The sequence below is a fragment of the Pan paniscus genome, chromosome 11 (genome assembly GCF_029289425.2).
Source record: "Pan paniscus chromosome 11, NHGRI_mPanPan1-v2.0_pri, whole genome shotgun sequence".
Classification (NCBI taxonomy): Eukaryota; Metazoa; Chordata; class Mammalia; order Primates; family Hominidae; genus Pan; species Pan paniscus.
Window position 1 is genome coordinate 118,598,343 of NC_073260.2, and position 24,196 is coordinate 118,622,538.

Consider the following 24,196-nt stretch of genomic DNA (forward strand, 5'->3'; position numbering starts at 1 on the left):
ATTTTATGGGAAATAACTTGAAAACTTTGCCTGTTGTTAATAACAGTATATTGAAGAAAAATATTCTACCCTTCTCAGTACATAAAGTGTAGAGAAACTCAGTTTCATGGTAAAGTACAGAGTATCTATAAATTTAACATAAACGTGATTAAATCATTTGATTTTTTTTTTTAGCTTTGAAAAATTGATTTCAGACTTATTTTATTTTACACACTCTCTAGTTTAAAAGTCGCAGAGTATCCTTAAGGCTACTAAAAGGCAGCAGTCTTACCCAACTGAACTTCAAGCCCATGACTCAGAATCAGCTACCTTTAACTTTTAGCTATTTCTTCTGGTAATCATGTTCACATTTCTAAATAAATGCTATGTTGCTATTTCTTGATTTTTCCATTTGGCATTATCTGTTGCTATTTATCTGTGGAATTCTTTTACACCTACTTCCACTGATAGGGAAGCTCTGTTCCTCTTCTTAATTTTGTTCTCTTCTGCCTCGTCCATCTCATATATTATTGTTGATTAATAATTTAGCTCTGTCTCATTTTTAACCCCTAAACTAACCATTATTACTGTTTTTATAATGTATTTTTTATTCATATTTACCCATGATTAAGTTTATTTTTTCCCAGTTCTTCTCACATTTTAGAACTTCTTTTGGTAATCATCTCTTCTCTTCTAAGTATATACTATAGAAGTATGTTTTCTGTATATTTCAGTTTGGACAGTTTCTATCTCTGTCTTCAAGTTCACTAATCTTTTCTTCTGCCATGTCTAATCTGTCATAAATCGCATTCTGTGTATTTTCATCTCAGACATTGTAGTTTTTATCTCCAAAAGTGTAGTTTGGGTCTTTTTTATATCTCTCATGTCTCTACTTAAGTTTTTGACCAAATGGAATAATATAGTTTCATTAACTACTTTAATGACCTTATTGCTAAATCTTTTTTTTTTTTTTTTTTTTTTGAGATGGAGTTTCACTCTTGTTGCCCAGGCTGGAGTGCAGTGGTGCGATCCTGGCTCACTGCAACCTCCACTTCCCAGGTTCAAGCGATTCTTCTGCTTCAGCCTCCCAAGTAGTTGGGATTACAGGCATGCACCACCACGCCCAGCTAATTTTGTATTTTTTTTTAGTACAGACAGAGTTTCACCATGTTGGTCAGGTTGGTTTTGAACTCCTGATGTCAAGTGATCCACCCACCTCAGCCTCCCAAAGTGCTGGGATTACAGGCACGAGCCACCATGCCCAGCCCTTATTGCTAGTTCTAATATGTGTATCATTTCTGGGTCAGTTTTGATTGATTTTTCTCATCATGGGTCATTTTTCTGCATTGTTGCATGCCTAGTAGCCTTGGTTTGAATGCCAAACATTGTAAACCTTGGTGAGCGCTGGATATTTTTGGATCTCTATAAATCTTGAGCTTTTTCCTGGAATGCAGTTAAGTTAGTTGGAAACAGCTTTATTATTCTGACTCTTTTGTGATTTTTTACTTGGATCCTGAGCACTAGTCCAGGTCTAATTATTCTCTACTACCAAGGTAAGACCTTCCTGAGTATTCTACCCAATATTCCGTGAATTATGAGTCTAGTTTTCTAGCATAGTTAGTGGGAACAGGCACTATGTTCTCTAATATTTTGTAGGTTTGTCCCTGTACTAATCAGTACTCTGAATACTCCAGGGAGATCCTCTGCACATCTGTAGAGTTCTCTCTTTATGCAGCTCTCTACTCATTGGTACTGTGCAGGTTCTAGTTGCCTTGGTCTCTCTGGACTCTTGGCTCCTTCTCAATAAGGGAGTCTGCTGGGCTTTGTCTGGGTACTCTCTGTCTGTTTGCATCATGATCTGGATACTCTTTCAAGGCAATAAACTGAAACAATGTTTGGGCTCACCTCATCTCTTTCTAATGTGTCATGGATCACTGTCTTTTGCTTGAAAACCATTATTTCATGTATTAGGATTTTTTTGTTGTTGGTTCAAATGAAAGTATAAATTTGATTCTTTGTTACTTCATTTTGGTTGGAAGCAGAAGACACTACATGGAAGTTTTCATTTTAGTCTAATTGAAAATGACTTTAACTTACTCTCATCTATGAATGATAGTTTAGCTGGTTATGCAGTTCTAGTTTGACAGTTATATTAATTCAGCACTTTAAAGATACTGTTCTGTTGTTTCTGGTTTATTTTGTTGCTATTAATAGATCTCTCAGTCTGTCATTGCTGTATACGTAATCTGTCCTTTTTTCTGCATCTTTTAAGATTTTTTTTGTGTATGTCTTTGATGTTTTATTATTGTTTTATCATGTGCCCAAATGTGGCTTACGTTCTTCATTTATTTTTGGGGGCTTCCTGAAATGAAGATTTGTGCCCATTAGTTCTGGAAAATTCTCAGCCATTATGTCTTCAACTATCACCATCACCATTACCTTCCTACCTCTCTATTCTTACTTTCTGAAGCTACAATTTGTTTTTTGTCTCTTGCTTTTGTTTTGTTTTGGTTTTTTTGAGACAGGGTCTTGCTCTGTTGCCCAGGCTAGAGTGCCATGGCATGAACACAGCTCACTGCAACCTTGACCTCCTGGGCTCAAGTGATCTTCCCACCTCGCCCTCCCGAATAGCTGGGACCACAGGCCTGTGCCACCACACCAGGCCCCTTTTTTTTAAGAGATGAAATCTCACCATGTTGCCTAGTCTGATCTTGAAGTCCTGGGCTTAAGCTATCCTCCCACCTCGGCCTCCCAAAATGCTGGGATTACAGGTGTGAGCCACCACACCCAGCCCAATCAATTTGTTGTATGTTAGATATTGATTTGTGTTTCTTTGGTCTGTCTCTTCCTTTTCAGTTTAATCATTTTTCTCCCAGCTTATTTGCTATTACTGTAATGTATTTTATTTTATATTAGTATTAGTATTATTTTTTGAGATGGAGTCTCACTCTGTCACCCAGGCTGGAGTGCAGTGGTGTGATCTCAGCTCACTGCAGCCTCTGCCTCCCAGGTTCAAGCGATTCTCCTGCCTCAGCCTCCTAAATAGCTGAGATTGCAGGCGTGTACCACCACGCCCAGCTGATCTTTGTATTTCTAGTAGAGACAGGGTTTCACCTTGTTGGCCAGGCTGGTCTCAAACTTCTGACTTCAAATGATCTGCCTGCCTTGGCCTCCCAAAGTGCTGAGATTACAGGCACGAGCCACAGGGCCCAGCTGTTGTTGTCATGTATTTGAATTCTATCTTGTCTTCTTTTTAAACTCCATAGAGCATTTTAATCATTATTTCTGCCATATCTATATAAATTAACCTATGTATTACTACTTTTTTTCCCCCTATCTTTGTGCTTTAGTTAGGGATCACTCTTCTTCCACTAGAAGCACATTCTTTAGAATTTTCCTTTAGATTGTGTTTTTCAGTCACAAATATCACATTTTTTTGGTCTGAAAATATCTTTTTGTCTATATTTTTGAGAGAGATTTTTACTCTGAATGGAAATTTCTGTTGGCACTTATTTTCTGAGTATATTAAAGATACTCCATTGTGTGCTGGCTTCTGTTATTGCTGTTGAAGAGTGTCTTAGTCCATTTTGCATTGTTGTGAAGGAATACCTGAGGCTGAGTAATTTATAAAGAAAAGAGGGTTATTTGGCTCATGGTTTTGTAGGTTGTACAGGAAGCATGGGGCCAGCATCTGCATCAGGAGAATGCCTCAGAGTGCTTCTACTCCTAGCAAAAGGTGAAGGGGAGCCAACATATCACGTGGTGAGAAAGGTAACAAGAGAGAGGAAGAAGGTGCCAGGCCCATTTTAACAATTAGTTCTTGTGACAACCAGTAGAGTGAGAACTCACTCACTGCAGTGAGAATGGGACCAAGCTATTCATGAGAGATCTACCCCCATAACTCAAACACCTGTAACTGGGCTGCGCTTTCAGCATTGGAAATCAAATTTCACCATGAGAATTGGAGGGCGTAAATATCCAAACTATATCAAGGAGTTAGCTGTAAGTCTGTTTTTATTTTATTTTCTGTATTTTTCATTTCTAGAAGTTCTTTTTAATTCGTATTCAAAACTGCTTTGTCATTTTTTATAATCTCCTACTCTTTGCTCATGTTTTCAGTTTCTTTTCACTGAACATTGTATTCCTTGTGTCCTATAATTCTTACATCTATTATCTTGGGGCCAGATTCTTTCTTCCTATCCCTCCTAATATCTTAATTCCTTTTATGTTTTATCTTTGACTGTGAACTCATTTCTTATCACTGTAGTAGTAGGAGTTCCTTAAAGTCTAGACTTAAGGTGCATTCCCTTAGAGATTTGATTTTGTTGTTGTTATTCATGTACCTGACAGCAATATTGGCATGAAACCACATTAAACTCATTTCTTAGTGTGATGTTTTTCTGAGCACTCAGGAAATGTGAATTTGGGCAATAAATCCATATGAGTCAGCTTATAGTTACAAATTCTGAAGATTTTTTTTTTCCCCTCACCACTCCTATTGTGAAGACAAAAAAATTTTCTTGCAGTCCTCTAGTTGAGGATGAGGGGAAGGGAAGGGACTTTTTTCTAGTATGCCCCTCTACTGAGTGTGTGTGCTTTTGGAGTCCTAGCTCTGTACAGAGGAAGCCAAATTCTACCTGCCCACTACCATCCTCATTCAGTAAAAAATAAAACTCCATAAAACTCTAAGCACATTTGAAAGAAGTTGAATTTTATTAAGAATATTTAATATTTTTTAGGTACTCAAATGTAATATATAAATACCAAATCACTAATGACAGTTATAGTATGACATTTCAACCAAAAATATAAAAGTAGGCTGTTCTATAAAAGAGCAAGTTGTGATATTTGCCAAAGTAGTGTTCTTACTATTTATGTATTTATCTTACTGTATTGCAATCTGATTTATAGAAAAATAGCCAGTGTCAGACATTGATTTGTTCCCATTTTTGGCTCTTGTAAATAATACTGCTAAGAGCATTTATATACAAGCTGTTGTGTGGACAAGTGTTTTTATTTCTCTTGGGTATATACCTAGGAGTAGAATTGCTAGATCACATAGTAACGTTTTCAAAAGCAATTATACCACCTACAGTGTATGAGGTTTCTAGTTTCTTCACTTTTTCACCAATACTTGTTACTACTATCTGTCTTTTGTGTAATAACCATCCAAGTAGGTTTGGAGTAGTATCTCATTCTGGTTTTGATTTGCATTTATCTAATTGATAATGAGGCTGAGCATCTTTTCATGTGCTTTTGTTGTTCATTTTGTTGTTCACATCTTTAAAGAAATATCTATTCAAGTTCAAGTTTCTTTCTCCTTTTTTTTTTTTTTTTTTTTTTTTTTTTTTGGAGACGGAGCTTAGCTCTTGTTGCCCAGGCTGGAGTACAATGGTGCAATCTCGGCTCACTGTAACCGCTGCCTCCCAGGTTCAAGCGATTCTCCTGCCTCAGCCTCCCTAGTAGCTGGGATTATAGACATGTGCCACCATGCCCAGCTAATTTTTGTGTTTTTAAAAGAGAAGGGGTTTTACCACGTTGGCCTGGCTGGTCTCAAAATTCCTGACCTCAGATGATCCACTCGCCTCAGCCTCCCAAAATGCTGGGATTACAGGCGTGAGCCACTGTACCCAGCCTGTCCATTTTTTAACTGGGCTATTTGTCCTTTCATTATTGAGTTGTAAGTATTCATTATATATTCTATATACAAGTCTCCTATTAAGTACATAATTTACAAAAACATCCTCCCATCCTGTGAGTTGTCTTTACTTTCTTGATGATGTCTTTTAAAAGCACAAAATTTTCTAGTTTTGATGATACCCAGTTTATCTATTTTTCTCTTGTTGCTTATTTTTTGGGTGTCAGATCTAAGAAACCATTGCCTAATCTAAGGTCACAAAGACTTAAATGCCTATCTTTGCATCTAATTTCATTTTTTTAATTAAGTTTTTATATTAGTGCTAATAAAATCTTAAGGGGGAAAAAAGCACTCATATTCCTATTAACCTAGAAATTATTTACTTTTGCAATACTGTCACCTCCCTGCTTAATATATACTTATTTTCATTATGACTATTAAGTACTATGTTGTATTCTGACATTTTCTGTATTTATGCGTGATATTAATAATTTTAATTTTTAAGGCTACACAATATTTCCAGTTTATTTCCCAATTTTAAAACAATTTTTTCATAGTTTTGTTTTTCTTATATGATAAAACTCCAGTTAACATTGGTAAGTACTAACTTTTTGCTTCTGTTGAATTATTTTCTTAGTATAACTTTCTAGGAATGGAATTATGGGGTCAGAGGATATAAATATCTTTACAGCTCTTATATGAAGTCATATTACTTCTAGAAATTATTGTAATCAAATTCTACTGTGCTTTCATTTAGTAAATGAAGTTGATATACATTATAAATTGAAGAATTTACCTTGAGGATAATTATGTCAGCAATCCTCCATCAAATTCAGATTGAAGTGATATGTGTATTTCTTCATCTGAAAAAAGCAAAATGGTACTTTTATGAGACACTTTGTACTGATACTTAAAACTAGGGCAGGCTGGGCACAGTAGCTCATGCCTGTAATCTCAACACTTTGGGAGGCCGAGGCAGGCGGATCACCTGAGGTCAGGAGTTTGAGACCAGCCTGGCCAACATGGTGAAACCCCGTCTCTACTAAAAAATACAAAATGTTAGCTGGGTGTGGTGGCAGGCACCTGTAATCCCTGCTACTTGGGAGGCTGAGGCAGGAGAATTGCTTGAACCTGTGAGGCAGAGGTTGCAGTGAGCTGAGATTGCACCACTGCACTCCAGCCTGGGGGACAGAGCGAGACTGTGTCTCAAATAAATAAATAAATAAAACTAGGACAGTTGATTGCCTTTTTGACTAAAGATAACTATACTTAAAATTTATCATTTTATGGTACCCTCTAAATAATAATAGTATAATTTGTTAAATTTCTTTAGGCTTCGGGAGCAGGAAAGAAAAGAAGCAGAAGAAGCTAGTCAAAAGGAAATAGAAGAATGGGAAAGAAAACTTCTAGCTCAAGCAGCTCCAACTTGTATGGAGACCATGTGGGAAATTCCAGCTATTGGGCATTTCCTTTGTTTAGCTCAACAAATTCTAAATTTGCCAGAAATAGTCTTTTACGAATTGGAACGTTGTCTTCTGATGCCTCAGTGTAATGCTTTTCTATCGAAAATAATGACTTCTCTATTAAGTCCTCCCCATCGCAGACCTACCTTACATCGAAGACCTACTTTGCCTTATAGGACCTGGGAAGCAGCGCTGAGGCAGAAAGTACAACAGTGGTACACTGCTGTAGGGCAAACTGAAAATCCTGATAACTGTGCTGAAAAACTGGGGTTGTGTCCTCAGTTTTTTAAAGTTCTTGGAGAAGTTAATCCATTGGAAGAAAAACCTTTTCACGAACTACCTTTTTACCAAAAAGTGTGGCTACTTAAGGGTCTTTGTGACTTTGTGTATGAAACACAAAAGGAGGTTCAAGATGCTGTACTTGGACAGCCTATCCATGAATGCAGGGAAGTTATTCTTGGTTATGATTATTTGGAGAATGCTTATGTACATTTTCCACAGTTCTGTGGTGCAGATGTACGGATTTATAAACAGAGACCCTTTCAGGCCCCAGAATTTCCAATTCCACCCATTAAAATACAAAGAGTACCTCGGATTAAATTGGAGAAATTGAAGTGTGACTATGTTAGTACAAGTAATGGAGAACATAGATGTAGCAGAGATAGCCTGCTCTCTTCCTTCAAGAAAGAGCAGGAAAATAATTTTGATCCAGCTTGCTGTCCTGCTAAAATGATCTTGGATAATCATGACATCTCTGTTGAAATGGAAGTAAAATCCAACTATGAAATTAGAATTCGCAGGCCTTGTGAAATTAAAAAAACTGATTGTTGTAAAGAAAATTTAGAGAAACCAGGGAGTCCAGGGGAAGTTACTGGCTTTGGAGAGCCTCTCAGTCCAGGTGAAATAAGGTTTATAGAAAATCAGGAAAAATACGGTGAAGCTTCCAGAATAAAGATTGAACCCAGTCCATTTAAAGAAAATACTCTAAAATCTTGCCAAATACATGTAAATGGAAGTCACAGTGATCATCCAGAAATTAACTGCCACAAAGTTGTAAGGGATATTCTATTAGAGCAGTCACTACAGAGCCACAAGAAACTCAAACTAACTAAAATGAGGGCAAAAAAGAAGAAAAAGAAAAAAAAGAAATTGAAAGATGTTTTGAATGAAAACTTACAGAGAAAGCGCGAAGGTCTTCATTCTCTTGCATTCAAGTCTTACAAACCTGAGATCCAGAATAAGTTATTGATCATCAAAAAAAAAGCAAAACACAAGAAGCACAAATCTGGTAAGCTAACACAAATGGATGGGAGTTATATTTAAGTATAATTCAAATTGCTTTTTCCATTATGCATCATGGATGCTTTGATTGAGAGACTAAAATGCACATGTATGCATGCGTGTATATTTGAGGGTCAAATTTTATTTTATATTCCATGTGTTAAAAAGCCAGAGCAGATGACATTTTATATACTTACAACAAAAAAAGTACTGATGCAGTATGTTTGAATTTAATTTTCAGTTGAACATGTTTGGACATTATGTTTTTACCTTTCTCTGGACCAATTTCTTTCCCATCGCTTATGAAATGTGTGTTTTTTTTTTTTTTTTTTTCAGGCTAAGGGCAGTACAGTGTAGTAGGAAAAGCACTGATTTCAGGAAGTAACATTCCCAGGACTAAAGTTCATAGCAACTAGCTACTTAAACCAAGGGTAGTCAGATTATCTTCGTGGGTCTGTTTTTTCCCACATCATGTATTTTTCAGAACTATGTTTTCAGTATATATTTTTATATCAAGAAAATATGTGGAATATAAGAAAATTACATCAACTAATAAGACATGAAGCATATTTCTGTAAAAGGATTTGTAAGTTTGACTTTCACCAAATTTAAATGCCCTATATATTTGTCAACAGCCTATTTAAACAACAGAAAATTCTATGAAGTCTTCAGTGGCTGATTGCTCTGCTTTTGAATTTCTTAGGTGCTTTTGCTTTTCTTGTTGTCTGTCTTTTAAATCAGTTTATGTCTCATTTATCAAGCAGATAAGTGAGATAAAAGCAGATGATCAGCTTTATTAACCCTAATAAGAAGTTGCTTGATTGGAAAAAAAAAAAGTGGAATTAACATTAAAATCTGGTGGCTCTTCATCATCATTGTTTGTGGATTTCAGCTTTTTATTTCTTTCTTCAGTAGCAAAAGTAAGATTTGGCAAAAATTTGGTAATGAATTGGAAAATAAGGGAATGAATCTTTTAGCTAATATAATTGGTGTTATGTTTTAGTTATTTAAATCATTAAATACAATTGAATGTGTTTTAAAACATGTATATAATGTATCATTGATAAAGTAGTATAAAATATATTACCAAAAACAGGCTTAATTTAATGGACTGAAAATTTCAAAATGGTCCACGTTGATCCAGGTGGTGAAAAACCACAATGTTTAAAAGTTACTTTTAGAAATAAGCCTTGTAAATTTTATAAGCGATCCATTTGTTTTTTATAAATTCAGTTTGATGAATTTGGCAAATTCACTTTGAAATGTTAGTCTCTAAGCCGGGCACGGTGGCTTACACCTGTAATCCCAGCATTTTGGGAGGCTGAGGGGGGCAGATCATGAGGTCAGGAGTTGGAGACCAGCCTGGCCAATATGGTGAAACCCTGTCTCTAATAGAAATACAAAAATTAGCTGGGCATGGTGGCATGCGCCTATAGTCCCAGCTACTCGGGAGGCTAAGGCAGGAGAATTGCTTCAACCCGGGAGGCAGAGGTTACAGTGAGCAGAGATCATGCCACTGCACCCCAGCCTGGTCAACAGAGCAAGACTCTGTCTCAAAAAAAAAGGAAATGTTAGTCTCTAAAATATTAAGTAATATTTTAAAATTAGAACTACTTCCCAACTCAATTATATAGTATATTATTAATATAATTGTAACCCAGAACCCTTTATTGTTTATTACACTACTGTTCATATGCTCAAAGGCAATAAAGTGGTTTATAAAATAGACACTGCTGTAGATCAGAGAGAAAATTGGGAGGAGGAGTTTTGTATCCAGTTCTAGAAAAATGAATAGAAACACTTGGAAGGCAAATTTATAAATTGTATTCAGCAAGTACTCTAAGCCTTAGTTGAGGAGAGAAGACTTACATGCATGAAATAGAAGAAAAGAATACACTTGTTTGTATACTTATTTTATTCTCAGAGCAAATTTTAGGAAGTCAGATCTTAAGTGACAAAAATGTTTGGATCTGGTAGATGCAGTTTTGTCTGCTTACCTAGTTAATACTGGGTAAACATTGGCCAATTCCCTTTTTTCATCAGTTATTCCTTATTGATATAACAATGTTACATAAACTGTTATAATAGCAGCTAAACATTTGTTTTATGTAATTTTCAGTCCACTTGTCTATCTGAGGCTTTACCCTGTTCTTCTTTATTAGGTGTGAGACATTGTGGCCTTTCATAGTCAGTTCGGGGCATACCTTAATCCAGTCTTTACTTTCTCACTCTTTTTAAAAGTGAGCTCCATCATCATAGGTTTGGAAAATACTCCTCTTAAGGATTCACATTGTCCTTTAGTAGAGGTTCACAATTCATTTTGCAAAACTGATAATAGATTTGTTTTGAAATTCAGAAATCTTCAGATTTCAGAAGGGCATTATGGTGTATATAATGTTTAAGTCATCCCCAGTGGGGCTTAGGTTAAGTAATATCCCCAGTGGGAATTACTCCTGTAATCAAACATATAATCTCTACGGAAAAATGTATGAATTAGACTAAATAAAACAAAGACTAGAAAACCTTAAGTTGAAGTCAGGTTTTCTTACCATATAAATTATATTTGAGACTTTGAGTTTTCAAAATCTTCTCAACTTCTAAATTGTTAAGTTATTCTGGGCCTGTTTATTAAAGACTCTGGAAACTCTTGAAGAAAAGAAAACTGCTTAATTTTGTTTAACGTAGTTTTTTTTTTCAGATTTATTTTAACACAGCTTTTTTTCAAGTAATGATTACCAATAACCTGTGTATTCTGTAGAATACGCTTTGGGATGAGCTGTGTCATTCATGACTGATGTATGAACCTTCACTTAGGGTGGACTAAGTTCTACATGTGGTTAATCTGGTCTGTTTCATGTTGTGTAATACAGGCTTTAATTTTTGGTAGCATCTCCAAATTTAGTAAGCCTTCTTATTGTGTTGGCAGGTGATTTTTAGTAGAAGGCACAAAGACAATTTGGTTGAAAATGATTTGATAATTTTAGCACAGTTTGAGGCAGTTTGGGTAATATTTAAGCATTTTATTCTACTTTTCAGAACTGGGGTTTCTTTCCTCCTTTTTAAGTTTTGAATTCATTTTTACTCATTTAGGCCTGTTCCTTACTATTGGAAACATTATAGAATAAATAGAAGACAGTGGAAACAATATAATGTCCATTATCTCATGCTTGATCTTATGTTTTTATTCAATCATAGAAAAGAAAAATATGTCCTGGCGATTAGCAATTTTTCCTTGATGACCTGTTTTCAAAATTTAAATGTTTCTGAAAACTGTGTCATTTAAGCAAGACAGGCAAGATTAGCTGTGCATAAATTAAAAATAATTATTTAAGAGTAAAAAAAAACTCAGAGCAAAAAAAATTCAGATCATTTGGTTTTCTTTCATTGTTTTTTCTTATTATAAAAGCAGTACATTTTCTTTAAAGAATATAGAGACAAGCAAAAAGAATAGCCCTTTCCTCATTACCTAGTAAATGTTTATTCTTTTATCACTTGCTTAAGGAAGCCTCCCATTATCTTGTGACTTGTTAAAATTTTCCCTGCTGTTCATGCTTATAGCACCAGACACTTCTCCTTCGTAATACTTATAATAGTTGCATTTACTTCTAGGTTATTTTGAGGATTGTCTCCTCTCTATTCTATAACATTCTTAGGGACAGAAGGATTATTTCTGGTTTTGCATCCCTGGCACTTTAGCAGATTGATTGATGCATTATGTGGGAATATACTGAACAAATAAATGAACACATTTAATATGGTTCACCTAGATGTAACTAAAACTAACTCCTTAATATGTATCTTTCAACACTTTTTCAAAGACTATGTATTTTTGAATAGGATTATACTATACATACCATTTTAACAATCTGCCTTTTTTCCCCTGCGTATCAGTATACCATGAACATCTTTGGGCAATAAATAGGTCCCTGTAGCATCATTTTAAATGGCTGTGTAGGATCCTGTTGTATTTTGCAGTTAATTTAACCAGTCTCCTTATTGGACATTTTGGTTGTTTTCAATAATATACTATTATAGATTGTGTAGAGCAAGTAGAGTTGGCTAAAATGAATTAGAAATTCTAAAAATTAGGGGACTTTTTATAAAATCTGAAAAAACGCAAAAAAAGATTACAGACGCATTAACAGTTACAAAAAGCTTATGGTGTTTTAAGATACTTTCAACCAGTTTTGTTTGGAAAGTTTTCCCCCCTCAAATAGTCATTATTGTCTTTTCTTTTCTTTTCTTTTCTTTTTTTTTGAGATACAGTCTCACTCTTGTTGCCCAGGCTGGAGTGCATTGGCGCAATCTCTGCTCACTGCAACCTCCACCTCCTGGGTTCAAGCAATTCTCCTGCCTCAGCCTCCCAAGTAGCTGGGACTACAGGCGTGTGCCACCATGTCCGGCTAATTTTTGTATTTTTAGTAGAGATGAGATTTCACCATGTTGGCCAGGCTGGTCTCGAACTCCTGACCTCAGGTGATCGGCCCACCTCGGCCTCCCAAAGTGCTGGGATTACAGGCGTGAGGCATCACGCCCGGCCAGTAGTTATTATTTTCACCCAAATCACTTTATGGTAGCACCTCTAAACTGACTAAAATGAATAAGACAAGTGGTCTTATTCTCTTATAGGTGAAAAAACTAAGTTAAAAAGTGGTCAGTGACCTCAAGTGAATAATAGTTAAGTACAGATAAAGACAACACAATAAAAGGTCAAGTAGAGAAAAAATCAATGTGCTATGCTAGTCTGGGAAGGTTTTACAAGGGATGAAGGACTTTGAAGAATAATGGGAATTGGATAGGTGGAAAATGTTGAATAACACGAGCAAAAGCATAGAGGTATAATTAAGTGAGGTGTCACTGGAAGAAGCACAATTAAAGAAAACTTTTGTGGAAAAGTTGAGGTTTTAGAAGCTGTTCGAATGATAGAAGGGTGTCATTTTTGGGTGATCTTTCTAGGCATGTGGTACTACGTTAAATAATCGAATCAAGAGTCCAGTGCAAGGAATTGAGCTTGAAATAAGATATATCAGATGTGTAAAAAGTAATGAGCTGCTTTATAGGAAATGACTGAGAAGGTAATGTAATCTACAGTGTTTGATTATTTCCAGGCCCATATCTGTGAAAAGGTTATTATATAGTTCTGTAGTGATAGCACTAGAGACCCTAACTGCATGTGTCTTACGGAGAAAACTTTTAGCATACCAGCTGAAGATTTCAAAATATAAAGAGAGTGAAAGGATTTACTATACTCCATGTCCTTTTATTTTTTCAATCCTTCTACTTTTTGTCTAAAAAACCTAGTACTCATTGAGTGCTTATTGTATGCCAGGCACTGTTCTAAGCCTTTATACATGCTATCTCATTTAATCTTCATGAAGACTTCAAAAAATAAATATTAATATTATTCCCCGTTATTACAGATCTTAGAGATTTTTAAAAATTGAGATGGAGATTTATTTGTCCAAGGTCACACAGCTAGAGCTAGTAAGTGACAGGATTAGGAGAAAGGATCTTGCAAGATAATTAGGATACCATTAAAGAGCTATGAAAAGAAGCTGGCAGGGGTAAGATGAAGGGGTAGATGATAACTATAACGAGAAAATTCTAAATCCAGGTAAGGATTGATTATGTGACTTTTCTATTACAATGATAGAAGAAAATTCTATTTTGAGAGAGATGCTGCAATAAGTAGCAGAATTTGGCAACTGATTCAATATTGTAAGTTAAAGGGTAAAAAGAAATGGGTGTTCAGGAGTTACTGAATTATGTGATAGGGTTAAAGAATTACCAGTATGATAAGAAATTTGCTTATAGGTAAGAAGAATAAAAGGAAAATAAACTGTTTTGTTAAGGTCAAATTGCTTACTTGAGATAGAACACTCCAGAAACTCCTAGAATATAGTTAGCTCAAGACATGCACATTTAGTAAATAAAAGACAAGTTTAGGCTCTAGTTCTGTGACTTTACATCCCAGGCACTTTGCAAATTCACTGTTTAATAATACAAATACCCTTGAGTTTTTACTTGCAACAATGATTAATATCTTAGTATTCATGTATTTATTAAGGTTCCTAAGGCGAAAGTACAGAGGGAGGAATGAATGTGTTGGGATAATTTTAAAACATGGAAAGGCTAAATCTAGGAAAGCGTTGAAGTACCTTTTTTTTTTCTGTTCTTTTTCTTCCTCCTATCCCTCCCTGAGAGACAGGATCTCGCTATGTTGCCCACCTGGCCTCGAACTCCGGGGCGCAAGCCATCCTCTCACCTCCGCCTCCCAAGTAGCTGGGACCACAGGCGAGCTGGGATCACAGGCATGCACCACCACACTTGGCTTAAAGTGGAAGTCTGAGTATGAGTAGCCCAGAGGTCTGAGGAGTGAAGACAGGAAAACCAGGTGAAGGAGAGGGGTAAAGAATGAGGAATAAGAAACTGAGAAAGGGGAACTGAAAGGGGGATGATAATCACCTTCTTATGTAAAGAAATATGCCATTTCTTTTATAAAAGGCATTTTTCCAGATTCTAGAAAACTAGAGTTTTATTCCTCAGTTACAGTATAAAATATATCTTTAGTTATAATTTTCCCTCTCAGGTTGGGCATTCTTTTCTTAAGTTGTTCTAAGCATAGTGTTTTAGAAAGCTTCATTAGGGTATACTTTTGTAACATTAATTACTAAGGTTTATTATTAAGGTTTATTAATGTTTCCTTATGCATTTTCCAGGTACAGGTTGACACTTTCTGTTTTAGGCTCAAGAGTGGTATTGAAATTCTGTGTATGTTTTAATTTGACTTCTGATTTCAGCATAATTATAGGTTTGAGAATTTTATTCTATTTTATATGACCAAGTAACTTAGGGCAGTGGAAGTAAAAGGCCTGGGATATGATCAAGTTGAGTGATAAGGGAAGGGAAGCCCACTGGTAGTATGTAACTTGCCCTGTATATATTTTGTCCTGAAGCAAAAACAGGTTACCAAATAAAGGCATGATTTTGTAGTATCTCATGCTCAATTTTTAAAATAATATTTAATTTTTTTGAAGTGCTGCTTTTTTTACTGAAGAATACAGGAAAATTTAAACTGAAATTGTTTTTTTCAGGATATATACTGAAGGTATTAAAAAACAGTAAATGTACAAATCATCCAACCCTAATAAAAAGGAATGCTCTGAACCAAACAGAAGCAGATTACATCCCTTTCAAAAATTTGAAAGAATGCAGTATTTTACCATAAAAAGAGTACAGCTTTGAAGTGAGACAGACCTAATTTCACATGTATGCTCCTAGTGCATATTAGCTACAGCTCCTCCATCAGTTTCTTTACCTGTTTATAGCCTGTTTCTTTATCTGTGATAAGTGAGGTAATACCTACTTGGCTGTATTGTTAAGATTAATTAGAATAGCAAATGCACAGTATGTCACTTGGAGCTTGGCACATGGTAGGAATCAATAAATGGTAACTTAAGATATTTGTGCAGTAGAATTACATAATGGAAGGAGCTTGGACTTTGTAGTTAGAATCCCTGACTGTGGTGCTTACTTACTGTGTGACACATGAGTGACTTAATTAATCTTTTTGATCTTCAGTTATCCCATATTACAGTAGAGTTATTACCTACCTGGGAGGGTTATATTGAGAAATAAATAAGTTAATTTATACAGACCACTTTACTAAGTATCTGACACACAGCAGGTTCTCAATAAATGTTAATCTTCTTACTACCACTACTAGGTCATGTTGAAACTCTTTGGTGAATTGTTTAAATTATTTAAAATCGTTGTCAGTGTTTTCTTCACTATAAAGTAGACTTAAATGGACCCTCAGAATTGTAAGCAATTACCTGCATCCCTTTTCCTACCCCCTAGACTGTTGGTGACATTTCTGAAAAAAGTAGGATTCTTGTATTTAGGGATCACTTCTTAGAACTTATGTGTGCTAAATGCTGTAAATACAGAGTGAATAATGTGATTTCTGTCACCAATAATTTACAGTATAGTAAGGATGACAAACATAAGAACAGACAATTACAATACTCTAAGTTAAGTATTACATTCATTGATTTGTGTACAAAGTAGAGTGGTAGTTTAGAGGACATGCATAAGAAGAACTGAGATGGAGTAAGTAAAAAGAATTTAAAGAAAATTAAAAGATTTGCTGTTTAGGCTTTTCTCACCATAGCTTAGCTAAAGCTAAAGCAATAGCTAACATTTATTGATCACCTACCATGTGCCTAGCAGTAGTATAAGCTTTTGGGGTGTTATAACCCATTTAATTCTCACAGAGTAGGTAATACTATTATCCCTTGTTTTACAGATGAAGAAACTGCACAAAGAAAGAAAGCAGTTTGCTCAAGGTCTTGTATGTAGTAGCTATTATACATGACCTGTATAATAGTCGGTGGTTGTAGCAGGCACTCAAACCCAGGTAGTTTAGTTCTAAAACTCAAGCTTATAACCAATATGTAACATTACCTCCAATTTCCTAATAACATTTAAGCATCCTAATGACGTGGTGAACTGAAATACCAAGTAACCACCTTAGCTTCTCAGTCCATTCAAATAGAGTAGCTGCTAGAGTTAACTGAGAATTTAGTACCTGTGTTTAGTGCCTGTGTAACAATAAGATGAAATTCATGGGACTATCAAGGGTGACCTCTGTTGTGCTTATAAATGAATACAAAATCAAATGGCTTTTTTTTTTAAGCTAATCAGAGTAGGGCTGGTGGGGAGAGGTTGAGGAAGAATTTTATTTCCTCCAAATTACTGTTTTTATAAAACCTTCCCATACATAAGTCAGCAAGATCATTCAGTTTTTTCTTGTGAACTTTAAAAAATGGTAAAGGCAGCGTATAGAGGAAAGGCATCTTGGCATTCAAATTCATGAGCCCCCTTCAGCAATACTTACGGCACTCAGTTTAGGAATCAATTACTAGCTGTATTATAGAGATACCAAGAATTTAATCACTTCTCCCTGAGTATTGCTTATTTAAGCAGCCCACCCACTTACCTGTCTTTGTAGGAGTTTACTTCTGTTATAAGGTACTGTGTAAGCACAGAAGTAAATAACAATGGTGAATAAAGAAATATATGTTGGGTTATTTTAATTTAGTTGAAAGCAGATGTCAAATGACACCCATCAATACTTATTAAAATAAGACAGTTAAACCCCTGTGAACCTCAGCAACTGAAAATTTGCAGTTCAGTCATAGTATACATGGATTTCATTGAGCCAAAAGTTAGAAATTTTATAAATTACAGTTCTGCGATATGATTAAAAAGTGATACAAAAAACAAATTATAAACTGGAATTGTGTCAATTGAGTTGACATATTTCTTGCAAGATGATTATATTTATATAGGAAAATGTTTGGAAAGGAGCATTAGGATTATGTACAGCAAAGTTACTTTATGTACTCATTCATTTTCCCTTTTGAAAAAAATATTGACGTTTAAGTGGATTTTAGTCTGCAAATGATTGTGAACTAAAAATGACAGAAAAGTATTGCTGAATATTTTTTGTGCCCTTGTGTAGATTGTAAGCTCCTAGAGGATAGGATTTTTCTTTTTTATAATTTTTTACTTCCTTGTTGTCCCCGTAACTTGTACAGTGTCCTGTATCTAGTATTTGTTGAGTAATTAACAGTTTGTTAATTGATTTTGCTAATTACAAATTGGGGGAAAACTTTTAATGTGTTTCTAACTAAAAATAGAATTTTATTTTATTTTTTTTTTTTTTGAGACAGAGTTTCACTGTTGTTGCCCAGGCTGGAGAACAATGGTGTGAGCTTGGCTCACTACAACCTCCACCTCCCAGGTTCACATGATTCTCCTGTCTCAGGCTCCCAGGTAGCTGAGATTACAGGCACGCACCACCACACCCGGCTAATTTTTGTATTTTTAGTAGAGATGGGGTTTCGCCGTGTTAACTAGGCTGGTCTCGAACTGACCTCTGGTGATCCGCCTGCCTTGGCCTCCCAAAGTGCTGGGATTACAGGTGTGAGCCACCGCGCCTGGTCTGAAAATAGAATTGTTATGCATGTATGTATTTTTTTTGTCAAGTTAAATACAAAAAGTAGATATATTTCAGTGTATACTGTGAATTGGCTCTAAGTATGAGGTTTATTTTTTTCCAGTGGTTTCTGATTCCACAAATAACTAGGTGCACTTTAAAGGGAGATGTTTATCTTCTTTTAAAACTTTGGGTATTGATACCGCCAAGGGCAGCCTATTAGGTGAGTGCAGAGCTAAAGGAGTAGAAAAACTTTGTTACCTAAGCTACTAAGGGGATTTTCACATTAGGCTGCCTAGAGACCATAGTCTTCAGCTGTAGTTCTTATGCAAGTTCCTGACTGCGAAGTCAATGTTAAAGGTAAGGTTTTTTTCCCTATGTAGTCTCATCTTAAGTTGCAAATGTAGATTTTAATTAAGCAGTAGTAATGTGACTTTTTTGCCTAATCTTGCAGTAGATTCTACCGTATAACACATTGGAGATGGTAATAGTTCAGTTCATATAAACATAAAACAGCATTTGTTAATATGTCTGTTAACAGGTAGTTAATAGTTTAATGTTTGCTTTTACTGGGGCTTGTTTTGATTCATCATTTTTATTTGACTCACTAGCAGCCATCTGTTAGTTACAATTTAACTTTCAAGGATCTGCGTAATTTGTTTTTTGTTAATGAAGTGCTATAAACAGCATTATGAAGGTTTTCTCTTTTAATCTTGAAAGGAAAAAAATCCGTCTCTAAAAAAGCAGTCACAAAGAAGAGGAAAACTGTCATAAAGTCACCTACTGTACCAGAGTTTCAGGTAAATGTTTCAACTTTGTCTCGAAATTTTTCAATTTTTTGTTTCAGTGTTCGTATCATTCCTCGAGAGTTTGGCTGAATTCCAAGAAACTGTAGCACACTTACTTGTAATGAAATGTTTCTGACAGTGACTTTTCTCCCTGCAAGTGCAGATGTAACCAAGATTTAATCTGCTAGTATTTCGTAATTTTTACCTCTATTTTTGTCTTTTAATAGTAAAAACCCTTTTTTATATCTTAATCTCTACTAGTACATTTCCTAGAAGCAGTTTAATAGAAATAATATATATACTATATAGTATACGTGTGTGTGTATGTATATATATATAATAGATAAAAGCAAATGTGTGAATGAAACTCTTCCAAGAACAAATCATAATTTGGAGATGGTAATATTGCCTAGATAGTTCGTTTTCATTTATTTGGGCACTGTAGAAATAAATGGTAGATTTATTAACTTGGAAAACAAATCTTTCAACTCTTAGCTGTATATGATCTTCAGAGAGAATATTAAGTAAAGGTTAATTGAAATGGTCTTTAAACATTTCTGTGGAAAGAAAAAGTAATTATATGTACTGCCATATGATTAAGTGAAGAGTTTTTTATTTGTAGCTAATACTAAGCAGAGAATCTCACCCTAATCAATGCTTTTATTTTCTATTTTATAAAAGATGTATTTTCTTCAATAAACACTTTCTTTAAAAACGTCTTTGTATTCATGTGTCTAGTCAATTTTCAAAAGTTTTATAAACTCATACCTAATGACCAAAAGATAAAAGTGGTGTTCAGATGAATTTGTGAGTCTCAAGTCAAGTAGAGATGAAAATAAAGGGACAATAGCTATGAAAATATTGATAATATATAATGTGAGTTTAATAGTTAGATATATCTAAAAATGTGGACACATTCATTTTCAGTAAAAATTCTATTTTGGAGAGTGTTTTTATGGGAGTTACTAACTGGTAAAAATTTAACACTTTTAAATCAACAGTTAAAGAAAATAGACATGTTTTTCTCTTAGTACTTTAGAATATTTTTAATGATATTCTTAGGATGAATTACAAACATTTCTACAAAATCCTTTTATATATTATATAACCTTGGTTGCAGAGTAGTTAATAAAAAAATAACAATTTTACTGTTTACTTAGAGGCCTTTATACCACTTCTTGTAACATATATTTTAATGCTTTAGTATTACATCATCACGCGTCCACTGCTGTCACACCTGTGTTTACTATTTCTCTGACTTATGTTTTTCTCAATCCTCAAAGCATCAGCCCTGGGAATGTAGATGTTAGAGCAAATCTGGCCCATTGTTAATATTTCCTCTATACCCATCTTAGTGAATAGACTTTTCCATATATTAAGTAGCACAGGCTGCATAGCCAGTGTTTTTTAAAATTGCAGTGGTATTCATTAGTGAGGCATGAAATCATTTTAGCAGATTGCATGACCAGTGTTTCTTTTTTAAGCTAACAAAATTAAACTAGAAAAGAAATCAGCACAATTACATATAGTAAGTGTGCTACATACAGCAATGTGAATATGTACACTCACATATATTGTTTCGTGAAACTTTGGTTTCAATTGTATGTGTGTACACAAGGATATGCATTGTAAAATGTGTTGCTGACCATGGGTCGTGGTCAAAATATTTTGCCAGATTGAGCTGTTTAAAATGGTCTTGGCCGGGCCCAGTGGCTCACACCTGTAATCCCAGCACTTAGGGAGGCCGAGGCAGGCGGATCACCTGAGGTCAGGAGTTCGAGACCAGCCTGACCTATATGAAACCCCATCTCTACTAAAAATAAAAAAAAAATTAGCCAGGTGTGGTGGCATGTGCCTGTAATCCCATCTACCCGGGAGGCTGAGAGAGGAGAATCACTTGAATCTGGGAGGCAGAGGTTGCAGTGAGCCAACATCGCGCCATTGCACTCCAGGCTGGGCAATAAGGGAAACTCTGTCTATAAATAAATAAATAAATAAATAAATAAATAAATAAGTCTCTTCCTGGTTCTCAAGGTGTCCTAGAGGGAGAGAAAACAGAGAGGGAAAAAGAGAGAGAGGATAGAGAGGAGTAATAGTCTCATGAAAACAGTGGTTCTTATGCCTAGTTTACAATATGAATACCACGGCATTACTCATAAAGAAACTTGGCAACTGTCTCACAGGGAAATAGATCATTTGCTTCAAATACACACATTAATAAAATAGGAGATAGTGCTAGTCACTAGTAAACTTTGCTGTTAAATGCAAAACTTAGTTTTGTCTCTCAAAATAATTTTATGTAGTGTGTTACTTTATTTGAGTCTTCCACATGTAAGAAGACTATTATATAATAAAGTGAATTTATTCCCTGCCCAAAAGTTCTAGCGATATGGTATTTAGCACCTCAGATTCTGTAAATTATTTGTTTTGTCCAAGGTGTTTTAAATATCACATTTCTAGCATTAAACATAAAAATATAGAAATATTTAGTCAGAAGATCTTCATATTATTCATTCTGAAATATCTTGCTTCTGAAAATAATGAACCTGTTTTTGGATAGATAATAGATCCCTTTTGTAAAACCTGACCAGTTTGCCAAAGGACCAGCCTTCTTTAAATTGACAGAAAGCATGCTTAGATAGAGATAAATGAAAGGGTTAAATTGTGAAGTTTTTTTTTTAAGTCCTAATGAGTTTTTAAAAATGTTTTGACCTCAGCTCCTTTTTAGTTTGACAATGTTTTTGTTGACTTTTTTTAAAGCTAGAACTTGAACTTGCCCCCCTATTTGCTTCAGAAAGAATCCATGTTTATATACACACCTAATATCTGCACCCAGGTTTAGAAAATAATCATCCTACTCCTATTTAGAGTATACACTGTGAGCATTCAAATGGTGGATTGGATTTGTATGTGTGGCAGGGTGGGGTGGGGGTGTGTGTGTGTGTGTGTACAGTCAGCCCTCTGTATCTGTAGGTTCTGCATCTGTGCATTCAACCTTGGATTGAAAATATTTTCTTAAATGTGTCCGTACTAAACATGTACTGATTTTTTTTCTTGTCATTATTCCCTAAACAATAGGATATAACAACATTTTATATCACAACTATATTGTATTAGGTATTATAAGTAATGTAGACATGACCTAAAGTATATGGGAGGATGTGTTATATGCAGATACTATACCACTTTATATCAAGGTCTTAAGCATCCTTGGATTTTGGTATCCGCAGGGTTCAGAGGTGAGTCCTGGAACCAGTACCCCACGGATACCGAGGGACGACTGTATATTGTAAAGGGTCTAACCAAATGTGTGCCACTTTTTCCTAAGAGTTATGTCAGTGGTTCTCAAACTTTAGATAGTATAAAAATAATGTGATACCTTTATTTAAAATGAAGATTGTTGGTTTCATCCTCCAAAAGACCTTGATTCAGTGGGTACCAGTAATCTGCATAGTGGTTAAACACAAGTTTTCTGCAACCAGGCTACCTACTTGGGTTTGAATGCCAGCTCTACCACTGATTAACTCTGTAGAGTAAGGTATTTAACTTCTCCATGATTCCAGTTTCTCATTTGTACAATGGGGTAATAATAGTACCTTCCTTGTAGAGTTGTGAGGATTGAATGATACAGCTTACTGTTTTAGCCATTTTTATTGTTTTCAAATAAGCAGGTCAGTCACTTCTGATGAAAAACACTGAACTATGAATAGGAAAATCAATTAAAAATGGCATAAAAACATCTATTATTGACCCTTAGCACTCTTTCCATTTACTTAAAACCTTGAAATAAATCTTGGATTTGGTCTTAATGAAAGTGGCACATGATTAAGCCTACAAGAATTTGAAAAGTGGAAAACCAAGTAATAGTATTTGCATCATTATGTTTGATGAGAGTGAAAACTTAACGTTTATCCCTATTTTATTGTTATGATGCATTATATATTTGTCATGTAGGGGAAATTGTTGGATGTTTTAGTGATAATTATAGAATATTGGTGATTTAAGCTTTTATATCAACTTTAACATTTACTTACGACTTTGTTAAATTGGTAAAATTCTTTTTCCCTTATCTGTTTTGTAATCAAAGAAAGACTATTAGACCGAAAAGTGAATATCAGTTTTCCTAATAGTTACTTTTTCCTAAAAAGTCTTTTCATTTAACATTTAAGAGAGAAATCTAATGTTATATGACTTATCTTTTGTACATAATTATGACAGAAAGTTACAGGAAGTATTTTTAAAAACTAATGTGTTGAGTCTCAATAACATAAGTTTTAAAAATAATTTAACAGCCTTAGTTACCCTTAGTTGTTGTTATTTTCAACAATAACCAAAAAAAAATCTTCCATGCAGTGTGCCCTTGCTCGCATTTCATATGCATGATTGATTTTAAAGGCTGCTTTGCAGAAGAACTCCAGAATCCAGCTGCTAAGACTTATATTACATTGTTTTCAAACATAAGAAAAAACTCACTGATCCTTAACATACCTCTGAAAAAACTATACTTCTCCATCTAACCAATGGAGAAACTAAGGGATAAGAAATAAAGTACCGCAACATAACAAATTGAAACCAAAATTAAAATTAGGGTTTTGTTGTTGTTGTTGTTTGTTTGTTTGTTTTGAGACGGAGTCTCGCTCTGCCGCCAGACTGGAGTGCAGTGGCACGATCCTGGCTTGCTGCAATCTCTGACTTCCTGGTTCAAGCGATTCTCTGTGGTTTCCTCTATCAGTGTGTCATCTTAGGTCATTTTACCTCTGTTAGTTTAATCAGCTTTTTAACTGCTTACTGTATTAAGATGTTTTGATTATATCATTATTTTGAATTGCTCCCTCTTAAAATGAATATTTTTAACCTCAGCTTTTTGTTTCACTTTTAACAGCAGGAGTTCTTCTCCCTTAAAATTAATATAGTTCTCCCTTAAAAATATATATAGTTCATTGAGAGAAACATCTGTGTTTAATCACGTGGTTGTTTATCAGACTAATTTGGCTTTCACGTCACAAGTGATATCCTTATTTGCAAGTTTTTAAGTAGTCTTTAT

General features: G+C 34.9%; 1 protein-coding gene across 3 annotated transcripts in view; it reads left to right on the top strand.

Moving 5' to 3' along the window:
* Nucleotides 1-24,196, top strand: part of BRD10 (bromodomain containing 10) — an 86,147-nt gene that overhangs the window by 32,053 nt on the left and 29,898 nt on the right. For all 3 annotated transcript variants that reach the window (XM_063594493.1, XM_008977021.6, XM_034967116.3), the window contains 2 exons: nt 6,951-8,368; nt 19,085-19,164. In XM_063594493.1, the coding sequence (XP_063450563.1) occupies nt 6,951-8,368; nt 19,085-19,164 (1,498 nt within the window). The remainder of the gene's footprint in view (nt 1-6,950; nt 8,369-19,084; nt 19,165-24,196) is intronic.